Genomic DNA, 17,857 nt, shown 5'->3' with positions numbered 1-17,857 from the left:
AATGCTAAAATCAATGCTTCATTAAAAATTTATTATTATTCTATTTTTAATACTAACATATAGAACTGTTTTAAATTCCAACTAACAATCATAATTTATTTTTAAGAAAACTTATTTTATGATTTATATAATTATGCTACATGAATAAGAGAAACATTTGTCAAGAAATGTATTAAACTTGTATTAGCAGATTTATGCTATCCTAGTAACAAAACTATCATACTTCAAAACTGTATTAAAACTGGGCAAAATAAAATAAACATAAATATAAATTCTACATTAAAATGTTTAAAAACTTATATGTTTTTAAACATTTTAATGTAGAATAAATGTTTTTAAACATTTTAATGTATTTATACAATATAATAAATTTTGTCATTTATAAAATATTAATGAAATGATATTTTTGGAAATAATGTACAAAATTTTAGTTTTCGTTTATAACTAGTTTAACGAATTTTTAGAACAATAGTTTAGGTCATTTCCATCTTTTTCCTGTTAATATTGGTATATGAAAATATATGAAATAAGTTGCATCTAATTTGCAAAATAAAACACTACGAAAAGTATGATGCGACATATTTTTAATCAATATCATTACTTCATTTTGGAATTATAACCTTATCGTAAGAAATTAAACCCACTGAAAAAATATTATTGAACTAAAGAATAAACGAGATTCTCTCAAGACCGCGTTGTTAAGTTTTTGTAATTTTAATTCATAACACATCTTGTAGATAAACATATCAGACTGAATTATAAACCAAGTATAATTAATCAGGTAATCCTAGAAAAAGAATAAACTAAACCTAGTAAGCAAAAAATATATACATTACATTCAGAATTCTAAATGTTTACATAAACTTTTCTGGCAAAGCCTGCTGGGAAAAAGATGTCAAACGTTCTGTGGTCAGACGATTGCAAACGAACGCTAACATGATTAATTTTGTTTTCAACAACCACATTATTGTTTCAATTAAATACCACACTAGTGATTAAATTTTGGAATAATTAGTTATAAATAACACGGTCAACTTAAGGTGTAATTTATCGGATGCACAATGACAAAATAATAGTATTAGATCTGCATTTGGAATAAATATTTTGTACTCTTTCAACTCATTAGACATTACGAACACTGATATTACTTCATAGCAAAGCTTAAACGTTAAAATACTTACTCAGTACATATAACAGTGCAAAGTGCATAAGAAGAATATGCATAAAATGAACAAAAAATATTTCAAACAGTAATTGTAACTTACTTACCTCCGTTATGCAACCAACAGGCATTCAGCCATGCTTTTTTCTGCAACTAGCTTTCAAACACCTTTCTCTTCATTGGCTGATCTCCAGTCAGTCACGTGATTTTTCCGCGCGGCTTCTGAAACATTATCTGTAATGCTACACGCAATTTATCTGTACTCGCCACAGATCGCTTTCCAACTGTTCACAATACAGGAAATTCTTGTGTAACTTTTTGATTTCTGTAACTTTACAAAACTTTTGCCTGTAAAGAACGACCTTTATTTTTACAGTGTAAATGAGCAAAGATGGGATGCCAAGGGCATCTCAATGGGCTTAAGGCCGGAGAAATATGGCAGGCATCCCATACAAGAAACGCCCTCACTCTCTAGGTACTCAATGTTGGCTCGATGGGAGCGGTCATTATCCATAAGGAGAAAATCAGGGCCAATTGCTAACGCGTACAGTTTCACAGTGGGGTGCAAGACTTCATTCCGATACCGGGCAACCATCAAAAGGGATTTTTAAGGACGTGCAGTTGGGTCCGATATGCCATTGAAATTCCTGCCCACACCACGATGCTGCCACCTCTGAATGCGTGATGTTCGATGATATTCTGGCCCCAGTTTTGTATATCTCCGTTCTGGACCGGATTCTGTATTCTTCAGCCCCTTACAAGCTTATTTTCCGATTCCACGGCAAATCTGGACTCCTTCACGAACAGGACGTTTCGCCATTGAGATACAGTCCAACTGAGATGTTGACGACACACTTAAGTCTTTAACTGTTGAATTGGGCGGTTAGTGAAACCAACACTTACTCGGGCATACAGTCTCTTCATGAAGCTTTCGGGGAACAGCACTGGCTGGTATTACCTAAGCAAGTGACACCAAAACCATGAATGTAGCATCTGTGGAGGTTACTCATCTATTCCACTCGGCTACTGCAGCAATGTACACTGCTCAAAAAAAAAAAAAAAAAAAAAAAAAAAAAAAAAAAAAAAAATTGGGACAGTCCTATATCTCCCGATCTACTGGGCCGATTGACAAAATTCAAATTGCGTTCTTCATGTCTCGAAAGCGCGACTTAGGATATATATTAGATTTATACATAGCACTATTCTAACATAGGTATTTTGACACAAAATCGGACTTTTTCTGAAATAACATACCAATTTTTTTACATATTTCGATTCTACGACTCAAATTACGCCTAAATATGAAATTTTGTAAAATTTGGAGCGAAATTTACGGAGAAATTCACAAATTTATGTTGGCACTTTTTTGTCAGTTTGCGCCAAGCATACTTCATTTGGCATACTTCATTCATTTCATAAACTTCTTAATATATGGCAACCTAGTTTCCTTAGGAAAAAAAGTCGTCACCATCGTTCCTTTTTTCCAAATAATATTCTTTATATTATATTTTTAATTATAACTTATTATTTTAAGTAATTTTTTCTTTTTCGAATTTCATTTTAATTGTTTAAGTTGAACTTTTTTTTTTTTTTTTTTTTTTTGAATAACTGCTTTAAAAATTTCTATTTACCTATTCGAACTGCGTAAATAAAGGTGCAGCGTTTATTTATTTTTTTTTTTTTTTCAAATAGTTTTTTTTATATATATTTTTCGTCATAGCTATTATTTTAAGTCATTTTTAAATTTTTATAGTTTTATTTTAATTGTTTGTGTTGCATTGTCTCTTCAGATAATTGTTTTAAAATTTTCTATTTATTCCTTCGAACTGAGCATTTTAAATAGATTTATTAATATCAATTTTCCAGAATTTGATTTTATTTATTTGAACTGCGTTTTTTTCGGAAGAATACTTTGTAACCCAGACTACGATGCGTTTGAAAACTGCATACTATATTAAAAGAGATAATACAGTAAAGCACAGTTTTACACGCCTTTCAATGTTCCGTTCAGAAAAAATAAATAAGAGAGACGTATAACCGATATTTTAACTTAGGATGACTTGCATACACTGCTTTATACAGTTTTATCATTGTGCCCATTGCTTTACACAATTTTATCCTACATTTGGTTTCTTAAAATGTTATTCATATTTTAGTCAAATATTTTATTTTTGAAATCGCAAGAATCAAATATCATAAGATTGAAAAGTTTTAAATTTAAAAAAATACGAATACTAAATTTTACGAAAAAATTTATTTTTCTTCTCTGTTTCTTTAAGCATTCTGAAAGTATATTGAAAAGTATCCAACTTTTCGAAACATTTTGGTATTTCTGACAATCATTTTAAATAAAGTTATCGCCTTCCATTTCATAAAGGCCCACAAACGGCCGAGCGGTAAAGTTGCTGAACACTGGTAGTTCACTCCGAGGTTCGAACCCCGGTAAACGAGCTGGTTGCATGGGCGTTTTCGTGGATTTTCTCATGTGTACCGCGTATGACAGCTGGTTTCCCTTAGAAAGTTCTTCACGAAGTATTTCGTCAGAGCCTTTATCAGTCTTTAGAGGCTAAACATTTTGAAGCTATGAGATGAAAGGAAAGACTGGTTTCATCAAAACGTTTTGCTTTATTTTATTATGACAAAGCACACTACGGCTATCTGCCTAAGGGGAGGGATGCCTTCCTGGAGGACTTTCTAAGGGAAACTGGCTCGCATACACGTTACACATGGGGAAAACGCCCATGCAGCCAGCCCGTTCGCGGGATTCGAACCTCGGACTGAACTACCAGTGTTCAGTTTACCGCTCGGCCGCTGTTTCATCAGGAAGGGAAAAAAAACATCTTTAAGTGACATCCACATACATCACTAGATAACTCCTGAATCTTCAAATAATTCGACTGAGGAAATCATGGGATTCAACATTTATGATACGATATGATGTTCTATAACGTAATTTACACAACCATATAGTTTAAAACCAGTTGCTCTTCACTTTAATCTGCAATGATATCGTTTTGTCTTTTCTGTTAACACAAGCTCAATTGATGGTATTTGCTGGTGTACTCGTCCAAGTGTTTTCTCTTTGAACACCTAAATTCTTTGAAGTATACTGAAAGTATATTCGAAAGCGTCCAACTTTTTGAACATGTTGGTACGTCTGATAGACAAATTTCCCTGCAAATTTTTGCTTACTTTTCTCCCTAATTTTCTTCTTTCCTTCTACAGTTATTTTCAGTGCTCACACAAGAAAATTAAGATTTTTCGACTGCTAGACTTCCATACATTTTGCATTCTTGTCAATTTTTTAAAATATCAATTATATGAATTGCGTTTCAGCTAAAGACAGCTTTTCATTTTCTAGTCATTTTAGCTATAAATAAAGTTTAAAGTGAAGTCCAAAGGATAAATATTTTAATTAAAAGATTTTTGCTAAATGACAAAGAAATAAAACAGTCCAGCAGGGTTTATTCTGTACCACAGAGTAACCCGATTCTTATATCGGCTGAAACAATGTAAATCATATTAAAGATCATGTTTTTTTATACAATCTATAACGCGAGAGAAAAATTAGCTTCTTAAAACATGCTTTCTAAGAGAATTAATATAAAAATTTATATTTATATATATATATTTTTTTTTTAAAGTTGGGACTTGAACCAAACTGTCAGACTTTTAAAGCTTATTTTACATGGTGGTTATTATTATTCCACTTTGAAATGGTCATAAAAGGAAAACTACCGGACCAAATGTTATCAAACTTGGGAATCGTGTAAAGGAGGTTATGAGAATTTATTTTCGGCGGAAAAAAAAAGAGTTCAAAAACTCACCATCAGGGGAAAAATGGCGCTGTATACAATATTGTTAAATGAAATAAGACACGAAAACATCTGTTTAAAATGTGTTTAATATTTTCCGAAACGTGTTGCAAAGCATGTTCAATGTAGCGTCCAGCATTTTCCGAAAGCAAGTTAAATCATGTTACTGCATTCTCAACAGCAGCTCTTAGCATATCAGGTTTGGTTTTGGTTTGGTTTATTAGATTACGGCAAAGCACTCGAGGGCTATCTGCCTTAAGGGAGGGATGCCTTCGTGGAGGACTTTTTAAGGGAAACTGACTCGTATACACGTTACACATAGCATATCAGGAGGAATATTATCAGTGTATCACATTTTTCATTTCTGCCAAATTGTTTAGATTATCACCATAAACAGTGCTTTTGAGATAACCTCATAGACAAAAGTCACAGAGGTTGAGGTCTGGTGGGAAGAGGGGAAGTGTTGGCCTATAAGACGTTCATTCGTGAAATGTTGCCTAAGTAACTATGCGACACTCTTGAGGTGGTGCCCAGCCCTGCATAAAAATCGTAGTATCTAAAATGCCACGTTACTGCAGTTCATGTATCACGAAACATTTTAATATTGGCTCTAAGTGAGCTGCAATCGCAGTGGTCCAGCTGTCGACTGCTCTTCAGAAAAAAATGGTTCAGTTATAAAACTAGCTGTCATTCAACAGTAAACGGTGTGAAATGACTGTTATGCAATCGAATGCAGTAGGAGAATGCAATGGAACTAGATAGATAACATGAGAGATTTCTTTGGCCCAAATCGATTAAAAGCGTTTTGAATCAGTATCTTCATGTTTTAGTGCCGAATTCAGGCTTAAAAAATTACAAATTAGCGATCTGTAAGAAAACGATTTCCAGATTGTACGCACTTGTGAGAGTGATTTGCGATCTCACATTTTCTAATCGCTAATTCGTGGTTTTCACGGAAGAAATTCTCACTTACAGGGATGGCGCACTCGACGTTTATCGAATTTAACGTCTTTAAATGGTAATTTACCTACTTCAAAGTTCTTTAAGGGTATACAACATATTAAACCCGTTTAACAAAAGGTTAAGTTAGATTCCGACCCATATTTCGTTTAACAATATTGCATACAGCGCCATTTCCCCCCTGGTGGTTAGGTTTCGAACTTCCTTTTTTTCGCGGAAAATAAATTCCCATGACCTCCTTTACACGATTTCCAAGTTTGATAACATTTGGTCCAGTAGTTTTCCTTTTATGACCGTTTCAATGTGGAACTTTAATTATAACCACTCTGTATATTATTAAATTTTAATTTGAAGCTATGCGTTATATGTATACCATGCGTAAAATTTTCGCTTTTATGGAAAAATAAAAAATCGAAGCAAATATACTTAGTATAATGGACCAAAACTGAAAACATTTCCCCTCCCTCCGAAAATAAAATATTGAAATTTCGAACTTGAATTTACTGGGTTATCGAAATATTTAATTTGACTTATCTTCTAAATCCTAGTTCCGACAACAATTCCGTCAAAAATTCCGAATTACTTAAGCTAAAGTAAAAGATTTAGTATATATTCACTGTATGTTAATAAAGTAATCAGAGTGTAATAAAAATAGATTATAGAATTTACGCTGATGTAACTTTTTGTCTGACTGCACAACATGTAATGGAAGAAAAGGCTTGTAGAGATCTGTTTTTGACATGCCTCTAAAAGTAGATGTCATATTAATTTTGTCTCTTCAATGTCAAAAAACTTTCCTTTGAGAGGCAACTTTAGTTTTTGAGAAAGAAAAAAAATCACAAGAAGACAAATTTGAAGAACATGTAGGACGATTGAATATACATACTTATTTTCCGAACACAAGCGGTTCTCCGACTGGTTATTGAATAATGAAAAGATGCATTGTCATGCAATACAAAACATTTGGAATACGTTTTCTGGCTGAATAACGTAAGATTAAAAGTCATCTGCTTAATTCACATCCATTTACAAGTCAACTACTCGGGCAATTGCAGAATCGTTTTGATCCTTAGCTTGTAAGACAAACCTAATATCACTGGATTTAAACACTTCTTTAATCTTCCGAGAACGTTCCTTCTTTAGCTCATATTCCAAGAATATTAAGTGAATACAATTATTGCCAAAGAAATTGAATATTCATTTGCACTACGGCTTGGTAGTTTACTAACGAGTTAACAAAACTTAAATTCTGCTTTTTGTGTCAAAGAATACAACAATATTTTAAATATTTACAAATAAAATATTAAATTGGAGACTTAATTGGAGACTCATCAGTTGCCTAGCATTTGAAAAAGCAAAGATTGTTAAATACTAATTGTTTGCTGCTCAGTCTAACCCAGGCTGCATGGTTGGTTTTCGTAGTTTTTTAGGTTCTCTTTACAAATATTCTCTATGAAAGCATCTTAATCAAATAGCTCCCTAAAAATATTTGCATAGAAAAATGTTCAGACAGAAAGTTTTTTGAAATATTTGCAATTACTTTATAAGAAGGATTTATTAATAACCGTAATAATTACTTATTATATTACTGATGATTAGGATTCAGTTCTTGACAATTACATTCTAAATTAGAATTTTAAGGATATAATGAAAATACGCTACGCACAAAAATACATTTTAGGAAAAAAATGAGTTGATTTTTTATGTTTTAAAACTTCTTAAATTCATTTAGTAAACATCGTATCCTCGTTGTTTATTGAATCCAGAATGTTGGTGTCGTTTATATAATTATTCTTACTTGTCCACAGAATCTGCTGACTTATCCAGCCATTAAGTAGCTGCAGATCATTTCTACATAACCATTGAACTTCCATTAATTCAGTCTCTAGAGAGTTGTATGTTTATATCATAATTTGATTGTTTGACTTCTGAATTAGTATCATAATTTGACTTTTATAAAAAATGATTATTCTAAATATTATGTTTCTATAAAAATATATTGTGCTTTAAAAATATGGATAATAGTATCAGCCGCTCTTTCAGCCACTTCAAAAGCAACAGTTTGTTTAGAAATAAATTATGCAGTTAACGTCATAAAATTCAAATAAATATCAAACGAAAATTTTCAGTTTTAGACAATTCGATTTAAACGAAGTAAAGTAGCAGACGATAAAACGCCGAAGGTAAAAATTTACTCTTACGAAAACTTACTCTTAAATTTTTTAAAAAAAGAAAAGATACGAGAGAAATTTAAAAAAAAAATAGTTAAAAATTTGAATAATATCATCTATAATTTAAAAAAATAGCCTTTCATATAGTATTAATAAATATTTATTACGCATCATTGAGGGAAAAAATGTCATATAATTAATTCTCCGTAAAATTTTACTTGAAGTTTAAGGTTAAAAATAGCTGTGGCAATTTAGTGTAACAAAAATCCATAGACCACATTTGGCGTTATTATCGCTCAAAAAAAAAGGTGCCAAATTTCAAAACGCGAAATTATGTAAATTCGTGTATATCTTAGAAAATTTTGAATAAAAAAGTCTAATTTTTTGCAGATATGCTTAAAAACACACCTACTTTAAGATGATGGTAAAAATTTTATAGGTTATAATTCAAAATTTTTTTCGAAAAATCTATAGAAATTATTTAAAAATAGAAATTTAAAAAATAAAAAGCAAAAAATGGGTAAATTTTATTTGGAATGAACCAAAATTTCGAAATGTGAGAGAAAAAATTAAAAAAGTTTAATAGAAAAAGAGATATTAATAAATATTTGCCAAATTCAATTAACATTGAGGAGCTAAAATTTTGAGAGCTAATATTTTAAAAACTATTCGTACGATTTTTACAAAACTTGGTATTCTGGCATAATTTGAGTCGTAGAATCGAAATATGTAAAAAAATTGGTATGTTATTTCAGAAAAAGGCCGATTTTGTGTCAAAATACCTATGTTAGATTAGTACTATATATAAATCTAATATATATCCTAAGTCGCGCTTTCGAGACATGAAAAACGTAGTTTGAATTTTGTCAATCGGCCCAGTAGAACGGGAGATATAGCACTGTCCCATTTTTTTTTTTTTTTTTTTTTTTTTTTTTTTTTTTTTTTTTTTTGAGCAGTGTACCTATTTTAAGAAGAGCTGGTAAGCCTAGTTCAACAGGGCCTGTCCCCAGACAACTGTTTGACTTATACAGAATTGGTTTCATATTCGAGACATTACTGAATGATCGACGAAAAAAAAAAAAAAAGATTGTCCTGCTTCAATGCGTCCGACTGCAAGCTAGTATTCACTAACTACCATTTGTCTTCTTTTAGCCATAGAAACACAAATATCATAAAAATTATCTTAGGTCATTGAAAAATGCCTTGTATCAAGTTTTAAATGATTTTTCTTAAATCCTTCCGAATGATGGCCTAATTAACATATATTCAGACAATCAATCATGATTGCTGTAACATACGATATTTGCTGCATCCGCAGCGATTTTCAGCTACTCAATTTCAACAACGCTTGCGAAAATTGCTAATTTGCATTGCGTGCTTAACTTTTGGAAACCAGTGCTAAATCAACACAGCAGAAGCATAACGCGCACCTTAAAAAATATTTTAAATGATTCATATTGCTTTTTAGGTGCTACTGCGAGATGCGCTATTTCTGTTTGTGAATGCCCTCATTTGTATTATTCGATACCACATGGTCAATCGGCTGTTCAATAGGGGAAGTAAAGAATTTTCCTAACTACTAGTTTTACAGGACGCGAATATTAGCAGACCGTTGTACGAGAGACTAAGGTAATTTGTGATCTTAGTCGCGTGAAATCGATATATTTTTCACAAACTGACCAATGGATGTATGATCATAATAAGAAATAAGAAGACACTGAAGTGATATCTCGCCTTGCTGTGTTCCGTGTTTATGCTAAATTCACATTCCCAGACCGAAAGAAACGTTGTCATTGTCTAGGCCTCCCTTTGCACATGGGTCTAATCCTCTTAACATGTCTTAGTAAGCTAATGATGAAAAATCCCTTGTATCGCCTCCGAGTAGCCCGACATAACCCCCACATAATAAAGCACGCAGCACGAGTACAAAGTGCAATGCCTTAGTCGACAGACGAGCGAAAGAGGAACCTCTAAAACCGGCTGGCCAACGCTAAAAAACATTCACCAACAGTACAGTTAGAAGACACATCATCGCCATCGCATGCTTCATTCCTTAACATACAGTGATATATGCTAGGATTTAAACTGTATCATTTGAACATCTTAGGTAATTCGATTTATAATTTTTATGAAAAGTAAGAATTCAATTGTTACTATTTTTATGAATTGTAAAGGTATTAAATAAAGTAATGCTTTTCTTTATGTGTTAATTATTATTCATTTTTAAGTTTTGTGAACTGTTATGAATATAATTTGTGCATTTGATCAAGATAAACTGTTCTGTTGTTAAAAAATTTTTGCATAAACTTACAAATTTCTCGGCAGTACAGCAATAAAATAAGGTAAAATATTTACACATTTGAACATGTGGAAAGACATATCCAAAAATTTATATAGGTATATTTCTGTAATTCAGCTTAATTCAAGGCAATTTCTTCGAGATTCATAAATATGAAACACGCATAAACTGAACTCATTAAATTCACATAAATCTGTTTTATTTTATTAATATTTATTTTCTTGTTGTTATAAGATTGTTGGTTCTGAAAAGGATCTATTTAAAACTTTCATTTAAAAAAATAACTATTTTTTTAGATAATTATCTGCTAAATATGTGAGTTTCTGTTTTAGTGTTTTACAACTTAAAGCTGAAGTATTTAAGCATACTAAAATAAAATAACTTTCTTTTCTATCTCTTAAACTTTGTATATGAAATGATTCTTTAATAAATTATGATAATATTGTGAATAAATCAGAAATATCACTTCTTAAAGGAAAAATTGGAAAGTACACCCAACAGGTTGCTAATAAAACCTAAACAAATTATTGAAATGTGCAGAAACATCATTTTTAAAGGCTTTTAATTATACGCATGCATCTGAATTTTGAACTATTTCTTAATAATTTTCTGTACATAGTAAATTATGGATAGCATCTTTATTACTTTAAAACAAAAATTTAACATATTTTTACTGGACAATACATGCACGGAACAGCTTAGAAACACGTACGTTTCACTGCCGAATGCAATGTATTGACAGAACAAACATAGTCGTCGCTTGTTAGGTAGGGATTTCATTCCCCGATAGTGGAGGAAACTGCGAACCCTCCCTCTTTCTATTCTATTCTCTGTATACACTATTCTGGCATATACAGAGAAAATTATTTTATAATCATCTTATCTATATTATGATTATCGGTGAAGAATGAAATTTTTTAAGTGATTGTAATATATAAAAGTCGATTTAAAAATGGAGAGGTAAAAGTCTATAAACGTATTTTGAGAAGTTTTAAAAAGTTTCAGTGAAGGATCTATGAATGATTCGTAGTTTCTCAAAGTAGAAAAATGTTAAAATGAATAGCTACGTGATATGCTAAAATCAGATTTTTGCATTATTAAGTGATAAACTCTTATGTCTAAAGAGGAAATTCCGTGTCTCTATCTACAGAACTTTTAAGGAACATTAATTTCACTACTGTTAACTTTCAAGGAATATAATTCTACTACGATTCCACAATGATATTTCTCCTCTTTCTAATAATAACAATAACAATAATAATCTACAGCTGCATTTTCTGAAAGAAAAAGTGTCAGAAGAGTAAAGAGGTATTAAATCTATTGTTCAATAGGTAACAAATAGTACTGGACTTCTAATTTTTCAGCCCGCAGGAGTTTTGATTTTCCTCTTTCGGTAGTGTTTTTTATTATTTTTTACTATTTCTTCAACGTACCCTAATGCTTTAGTAAAGGAGTAATGCTTGTCTAATGATTTAAAAAGCACTTTCTAAATAGAGAACTAAAAACTACAGGAACTACGAAAAATAGTGGAAAAGTCATCGAGCAAGATTCCGTAGCCAATTGTAAGAAATATCCTTTTTCTTGAAAATTAACGCTCAGATTTTAAGTACAGGAAAAGAATCATCACATTGAATATTTGAGAAGTAAGCATCTTTATTTAAAGCGTTAAGTATTATGCAGATAATTCATTCTAAATATGCAAATGTGTCAGTAACATTTAAAACAAAACGTATCGGAAAATATTCCAAATTTTTTAACAATAGAATTACTTTACTTATACAGTAAAAGTTTGAAAAATTCAGATAAATTATGAATTTAAACTTTGCCCGAATGCAATTTTTTTTAAATGTAAATGATAGTCTAATATTTCCTCCGGAGTACAATGCGATAATGACCATAGAAGTGATAAAAAAGCATTAACTAGAGTAAATCATTTTCTGGTTGTTTTTATTAGTTCTTTCCCCCCCTTTACCTAAATCTAAAACTCAATTTAAGATTCTGTCATCAAAAACTCTCGCCTGCTGTTATTATATTTCCATCCACCCCCAGAAAAAAGTATTTAGTACTTAGTAAAATTGCAACATAACACCCTCCATAAATCTTTGAATTATAAATGAGATTAATCTTTCCATTCTAGAATAAAATGCGTTTATTTTATTTATATATTATTTTTTATAAAAAATTGAAAGAAAACAGATTAAGCTATTTAGCAGAGGTAAACTAACTTACTCTATCACTGCACCAAACAGATTCATTCCCTTCAGGATCGACATTGGATGAATCTACCTTCAGATAGGCCAGTTTGCGATTTAATCCATTCCTTAGTATTTGACGCAAAGAAGATTTGCCAATGAAATCAGCTTCTTTATTTATAGCGATGAAATAATCTAGGCCCGCTTCATAAGGATTTGAATCAATATTCATCTACAAATGCATAAAAACAATTTTATTTTATTTACATTAATATAATTCTCATTAATCACTCTATGGTCACATAATTGTAAATACTGATTTATTTATGCAAATCAGTTACTATAAATTAAACAACTATGTGGAGGAAGTTTAATAATTAACAATAAAGTATTGTAAGAAATATTCTTCTTCATTTACGCGTTCCTTCGTGGTGTAATTGGAATCTCATTAGGCTCAGGAGGTTTTGAGCTCGAATTCCGAGGAGGGCATTGTTAATTTTTCATGTTTTCTGCTCCGAAATAAATCTGTCTACGGGCCTCTAATTTTGTACATCAGGTCCTCGTTTTAGCATTCAAAAAATTAAACACAATAATAAAATCCAACCTAAAAAATAAAAATAAATAAATAAAATTATAGTTATTTCTTTTAAAGTTGAAAAAAACGTATGTGTTGACTCTCTTTGGATACTTTACTGAGGAGATATTTCACACATTAAAACTGAAACGTTTTCTTTTTTTCATTCATTAGAGAAAGGTTTGGTTATATGATTATTGCAAAGCCTCGAGGACTATTTGCCTAAGGGAGGGATGCCTTCATGGATGACTTTCTAAAGGAAACTGGCTCATATACACGTTACACATGGGGAATGCGGGCCAGCTTTTTCGCGGGATTCGAACCTCCGGCCGAAATACCAGTGTTCAGCGACTTTACCGCTTCGCCGCTGGTGAGCCCATTTTAAAGAAAGGATTATTTGGTTTGTTTTATTTAACTATGGCGAAGCACAGGTGGGCTATCTACCTAAGCAGAGGATGTCTTCATGGAAGATTTTCGAAGAAAAACTCGCTGTTATACATGTTTCAATGGGAATTGTAACAAAAAACCACGAAAACACCCATGCAGCCAGCCCATTGGAACCCCAGACCGAGCGATAATGCCTATTTTTCATATGTATGTATTTACGAATTTCTCAAATAAATAATACTAATGATAAATAAACATATCTAAAACATTTGCTCTTCTATCAAGTAATTAAAACACATAATAATTATACCTAATTAATTTAAACTAAAACGTTTTGCAAATAGCAATTAAATTTGCTTGATCTTAAAAAAAAATACATGATTTGCAAGTAAAATTTGAACTGGAATTAAATGTTATTATTTTATGATGTTTTAAAAGGTTTAATATTTTTGCATTAAACAACAAAGCATGAAATTTATTATTAAAAATGGTCATATAAATCTAACCTCTGCGCCCCACATTCGAAATCCTTTTTCAATTCTCAGAGAATTTAGAGCATAAGTACCAAAATCTCCTATACCAAATTCTTCTCCTGCATCAAGTAATGCATCGTATAAGGTAAGTGTATGAGAGGAAGGATGATACAGTTCCCATCCTAATTCACCTGAAAAAAATTTTAAACGCATTTTTAAATTTTTGATTATGTACACAGAGAAAAAGATATAATACAATATGAAAATTTCTTTTTTAAATTTAAAAAAAAAAAAAAAAAAAAAAAAAAAAAAACGTTTTTTAGTGCGTTGAAGCCTGTTGTCGGCAAATTGATCAGGAATATAAAAATTATAAAGAAAAATAAAATAATATCAACAAAGTCTTCAAAGAATAAACGAACAGTAACTACATTTTTATCATGGCCTCTGTTATTTTTTTTTAATCTGTCTCCACAAGGAAAATTGAATGTTTAATTTTCTATGAGTTTTTTTTTCTTTAGCCTTTGAAAAATATTTCGGAAAGAAAGGGTTCAAATGTTCTTTTATCTTTATTACTTTAAAATAAAAATCTGATGTGGACACTACATGACATCCTTGTACAACTTACTAAATTATGCACAATTTTTGCTGCATTTCATTGAAACTCATTCCCTTGAATTTCATTATAGATATATTTCTCATTCAATTAATTCAGTTCTCACTTCGCGGCGAGGCAAAAATACAGAAAAACTCAAAACAACTTCATTAAAAATTGTAAAAAAGAAATACCACAATTAAAAAACAACAACTTTTACAATTAAAATTCAGAGTTTCTACGCAAAAACAAGCAATTCGGCCAGCAGGCAAGAAAGCAGATTTTTTGGTTCGCAAAACTGAAATTACTTTTGGCCCCACTCCCCCGGCAGAAAGACACTGAAGGTGCAGAAACTGATTTTATTCACTATTCTACTAAAGAGTTTCAAATGTAAACAAATGGCGGCTACTGTAGACTTAAACAGCTTTTAAATTGTTGATAAATCTGTAACTATTGCATGCAGATTAACTAAAGGGATTAAAAACCTTAACCGGACAATAAGAATAACATAATTCAATCACTTTTAAAGCAAAATATGCACAATTTACCAACATATAAGAATAAAAATACTAAGCTTACCGAGCCGGGTAACAGAGTGGATGTATACATCCCTTTCTAGTTGCAATCTGCGGCACCAAACTTATATATATATATATATAATATTGTATGATCTTAAATTCACTTAGTGGGAAATCGAGTTATTCTACTACTTGCGCAATTGCTGCAAAGTAAGTTAATAATAAATTATTTATTAAATAATATTGATTATATTATATTATTATATATTATATTAACATTCAAGTTACTTTAAAACATTTTTCGAATTTGAACTTACTAAGTTTGGATTCACGCTTTTAAGATAATTCTACTAAAATAAATCTTAGGAGATAATATATAATCAATATTCTCTCTCTCTCTATATATATATATATAATTACTATATATATATATATAATTACTATACATATATATATGTATAGTAATTATTAATAATTTAAAAGGCCGAAGACTTGCGCTAAAGCTGGCAAGTGATGAATCAGTAATTTATTATTACAAAAGGTTTTTCTACAATAGAAATCTAAAGAACTTGTACTTAAAATACTGACTAAAATTTATTCCAATAATTCATCGCTTTAGTTAAATTTCTGTTCCTTGGAGATGATATATGAAAAACCCTTTTCTAATTAAAAATTATATATACACACACACGTTTGGTGCGGCCGACTGCAACCAGAAAGAGAGGTGCACAACTATACGTTATAGCAGTCCCATATACAAAAATTTCAAGTTCTTATGAAAATTTCAAGTTCATTCAGTCAGTGTTTTACATTTATGACTTGTATAAGTATTTTTCAAAAGGAAATTCCCTTTTACTGTTTTTTTTTAATTTTTTTTTTATTTTATTTTATTTTAAGGCTGCATTCTTGATTCTTTTTCTGAAATTGTTTTATAACTTAATATATCTTATATGTTGAGATTTTATCTGATTTATTTTATAATTCCGCTTGTGAATTTCATTATTGTTATCTATTTATAGGGTTCTAGTCACTTATTTAACTTAACCTGGTACATACTAAAACTATCAAATGACTGATCTCCTCATCTATATAAACAACTGCAAACGTAGGCGGGTTTACGAGCCTCTTTATTTATAATTTTGAACTCGACAAATGCACGACTTGTGCTCATAAAATAAATTTCCGGAGCTTGCGGGATTCCAGATGACGTAAAAGGTGAATTACAATAACTCTGGAGATACACAATCAAAAGTCTATCAAGGTTGACGCGATTTAATCTAACATGGATGGTGAAATGCTAACGCTGTATAAAGTAATTCTGAGAGGTAGGCGAAGAATAGCATAACGGTCAGCATCGCTGCCAAAATCTCTGTTAAGAATAAGTTCACAAAAACAAAGGTAAGCGGACTGTAATATCACTTATTTATTTTACATAACACTTTCAAATAGAAGGAATGCCGTCTAGATGACGACACAACACACTTCACTCTTAGCACTGTAGCAATTAAAATAAATAAATAAATAAATAAAAAATAAAAATAGAATACAAATCTCATAAGTTGAAAGTTCGTTACCATAGCAACCAGAATTGAATCATCAGGTAGCAACGCCATCTATTGTTGTAAAGACACACTAGTAATTCGTTTGGTAACAAAAAATACTAAGCATAGCCCCCGGCCTTGAAGCCTTCTAAGGGTTCAAAAAAGACAAATAGTTAAAGCATACATAATAACATTAACAAAAAAATTAATTGAAAATATGACTAAAATTAGAGTTCAATAATATGAAAAAAGTCAATAGTTCATAGTTCATATTTCATGATTGAGGACAAGACACAATTTAGTAACAGCTCGTTTGAAATCACCAGCGGCTGTATGGATTGTAGCCACTCGAACTTTTTTATCACTACCTGGATGAATTAAGGCAATTCTTCCAATTTTCCATTGGTTTGGTGGCAGTTGTTCGTTTTTGATCAGAACTAAATCCCCGCATTTTAGATTTGGAGACGCACGAAACCACTTAGCATGTTGTTGAAGTGTTGTTAAATATTCTGCACACCATCGTTTCCAAAAATGTTGCACAGTCTGTTGAACTAGAGACCAACGTTTAAGTCGTGAAGATTTCACATCACTCAAGTCAGATTCCGGAATGGCAAGCAAAGGGGCTCCAATCAGTAAATGACCTGGAGTCAATGCACTAAAGTCGTTTGGATCACTAGACATCGCACAAAGAGGACGGGAATTTATACACGCTTCCACTTGTGTAAGCATTCTTAAAAATTCCTTGTAAGTTAGAAGTGTGGATCCTAATATTCGTTTAAGATGAAATTTCATGGATTTCACATTAGATTCCCACAAGCCACCGTAGTGAGGAGATGTCGAAGGATTAAATAACCAAGTTATACCTTCTGAGGTAATGTAGTCACATAATTCACTGCTTTTCTCAATGCGAGCTGCATTTTTATAAATCTCATTCAGTTCCTTACTAGCACCTTTGAAGTCAGTAGCACAGTCACTCGAAATTTTAGATGGTTTGCCTAGTCGGGCGCTAAATCTTTTTAGATCTGCTAAAAACGTTGAAGTTGATAGATCATTGACTAACTCCAAGTGTACAGCTTTTGTTGAGAAACACACAAAAATGGATACGTAACACTTGAAAGTTTTTGTTCTTCTTCCAACTTGGGACTTAATAGAATATGGACCAGCATAATCAAC

General features: G+C 31.2%; 2 protein-coding genes across 8 annotated transcripts in view; one reads left to right on the top strand and one right to left on the bottom strand.

The window, feature by feature from the left end:
- Window positions 1-17,857, bottom strand: part of LOC118188531 (dimethylglycine dehydrogenase, mitochondrial-like) — a 147,954-nt gene that overhangs the window by 11,596 nt on the left and 118,501 nt on the right. For all 6 annotated transcript variants that reach the window (XM_085811052.1, XM_085811047.1, XM_085811051.1 and 3 more), the window contains exons 15-16: window positions 14,067-14,224; window positions 12,637-12,831 (exon numbers count right to left, since the gene is read on the bottom strand). In XM_085811052.1, the coding sequence (XP_085667178.1) occupies window positions 12,637-12,831; window positions 14,067-14,224 (353 nt within the window). The remainder of the gene's footprint in view (window positions 1-12,636; window positions 12,832-14,066; window positions 14,225-17,857) is intronic.
- LOC118196501 (THAP domain-containing protein 2-like) overlaps window positions 1-17,857 on the top strand; it is a 176,379-nt gene that overhangs the window by 65,128 nt on the left and 93,394 nt on the right. The gene's annotated exons all lie outside the window — the stretch shown is intronic.

This window comes from Stegodyphus dumicola, chromosome 2 (assembly GCF_044657685.1).
Source record: "Stegodyphus dumicola isolate Sdum_Otavi_A_Nest chromosome 2, ASM4465768v1".
NCBI classification, from domain to species: domain Eukaryota; kingdom Metazoa; phylum Arthropoda; class Arachnida; order Araneae; family Eresidae; genus Stegodyphus; species Stegodyphus dumicola.
Note: the sequence above shows the minus strand (reverse complement) of the source record. Positions and strands in the feature narration are given on the sequence as shown.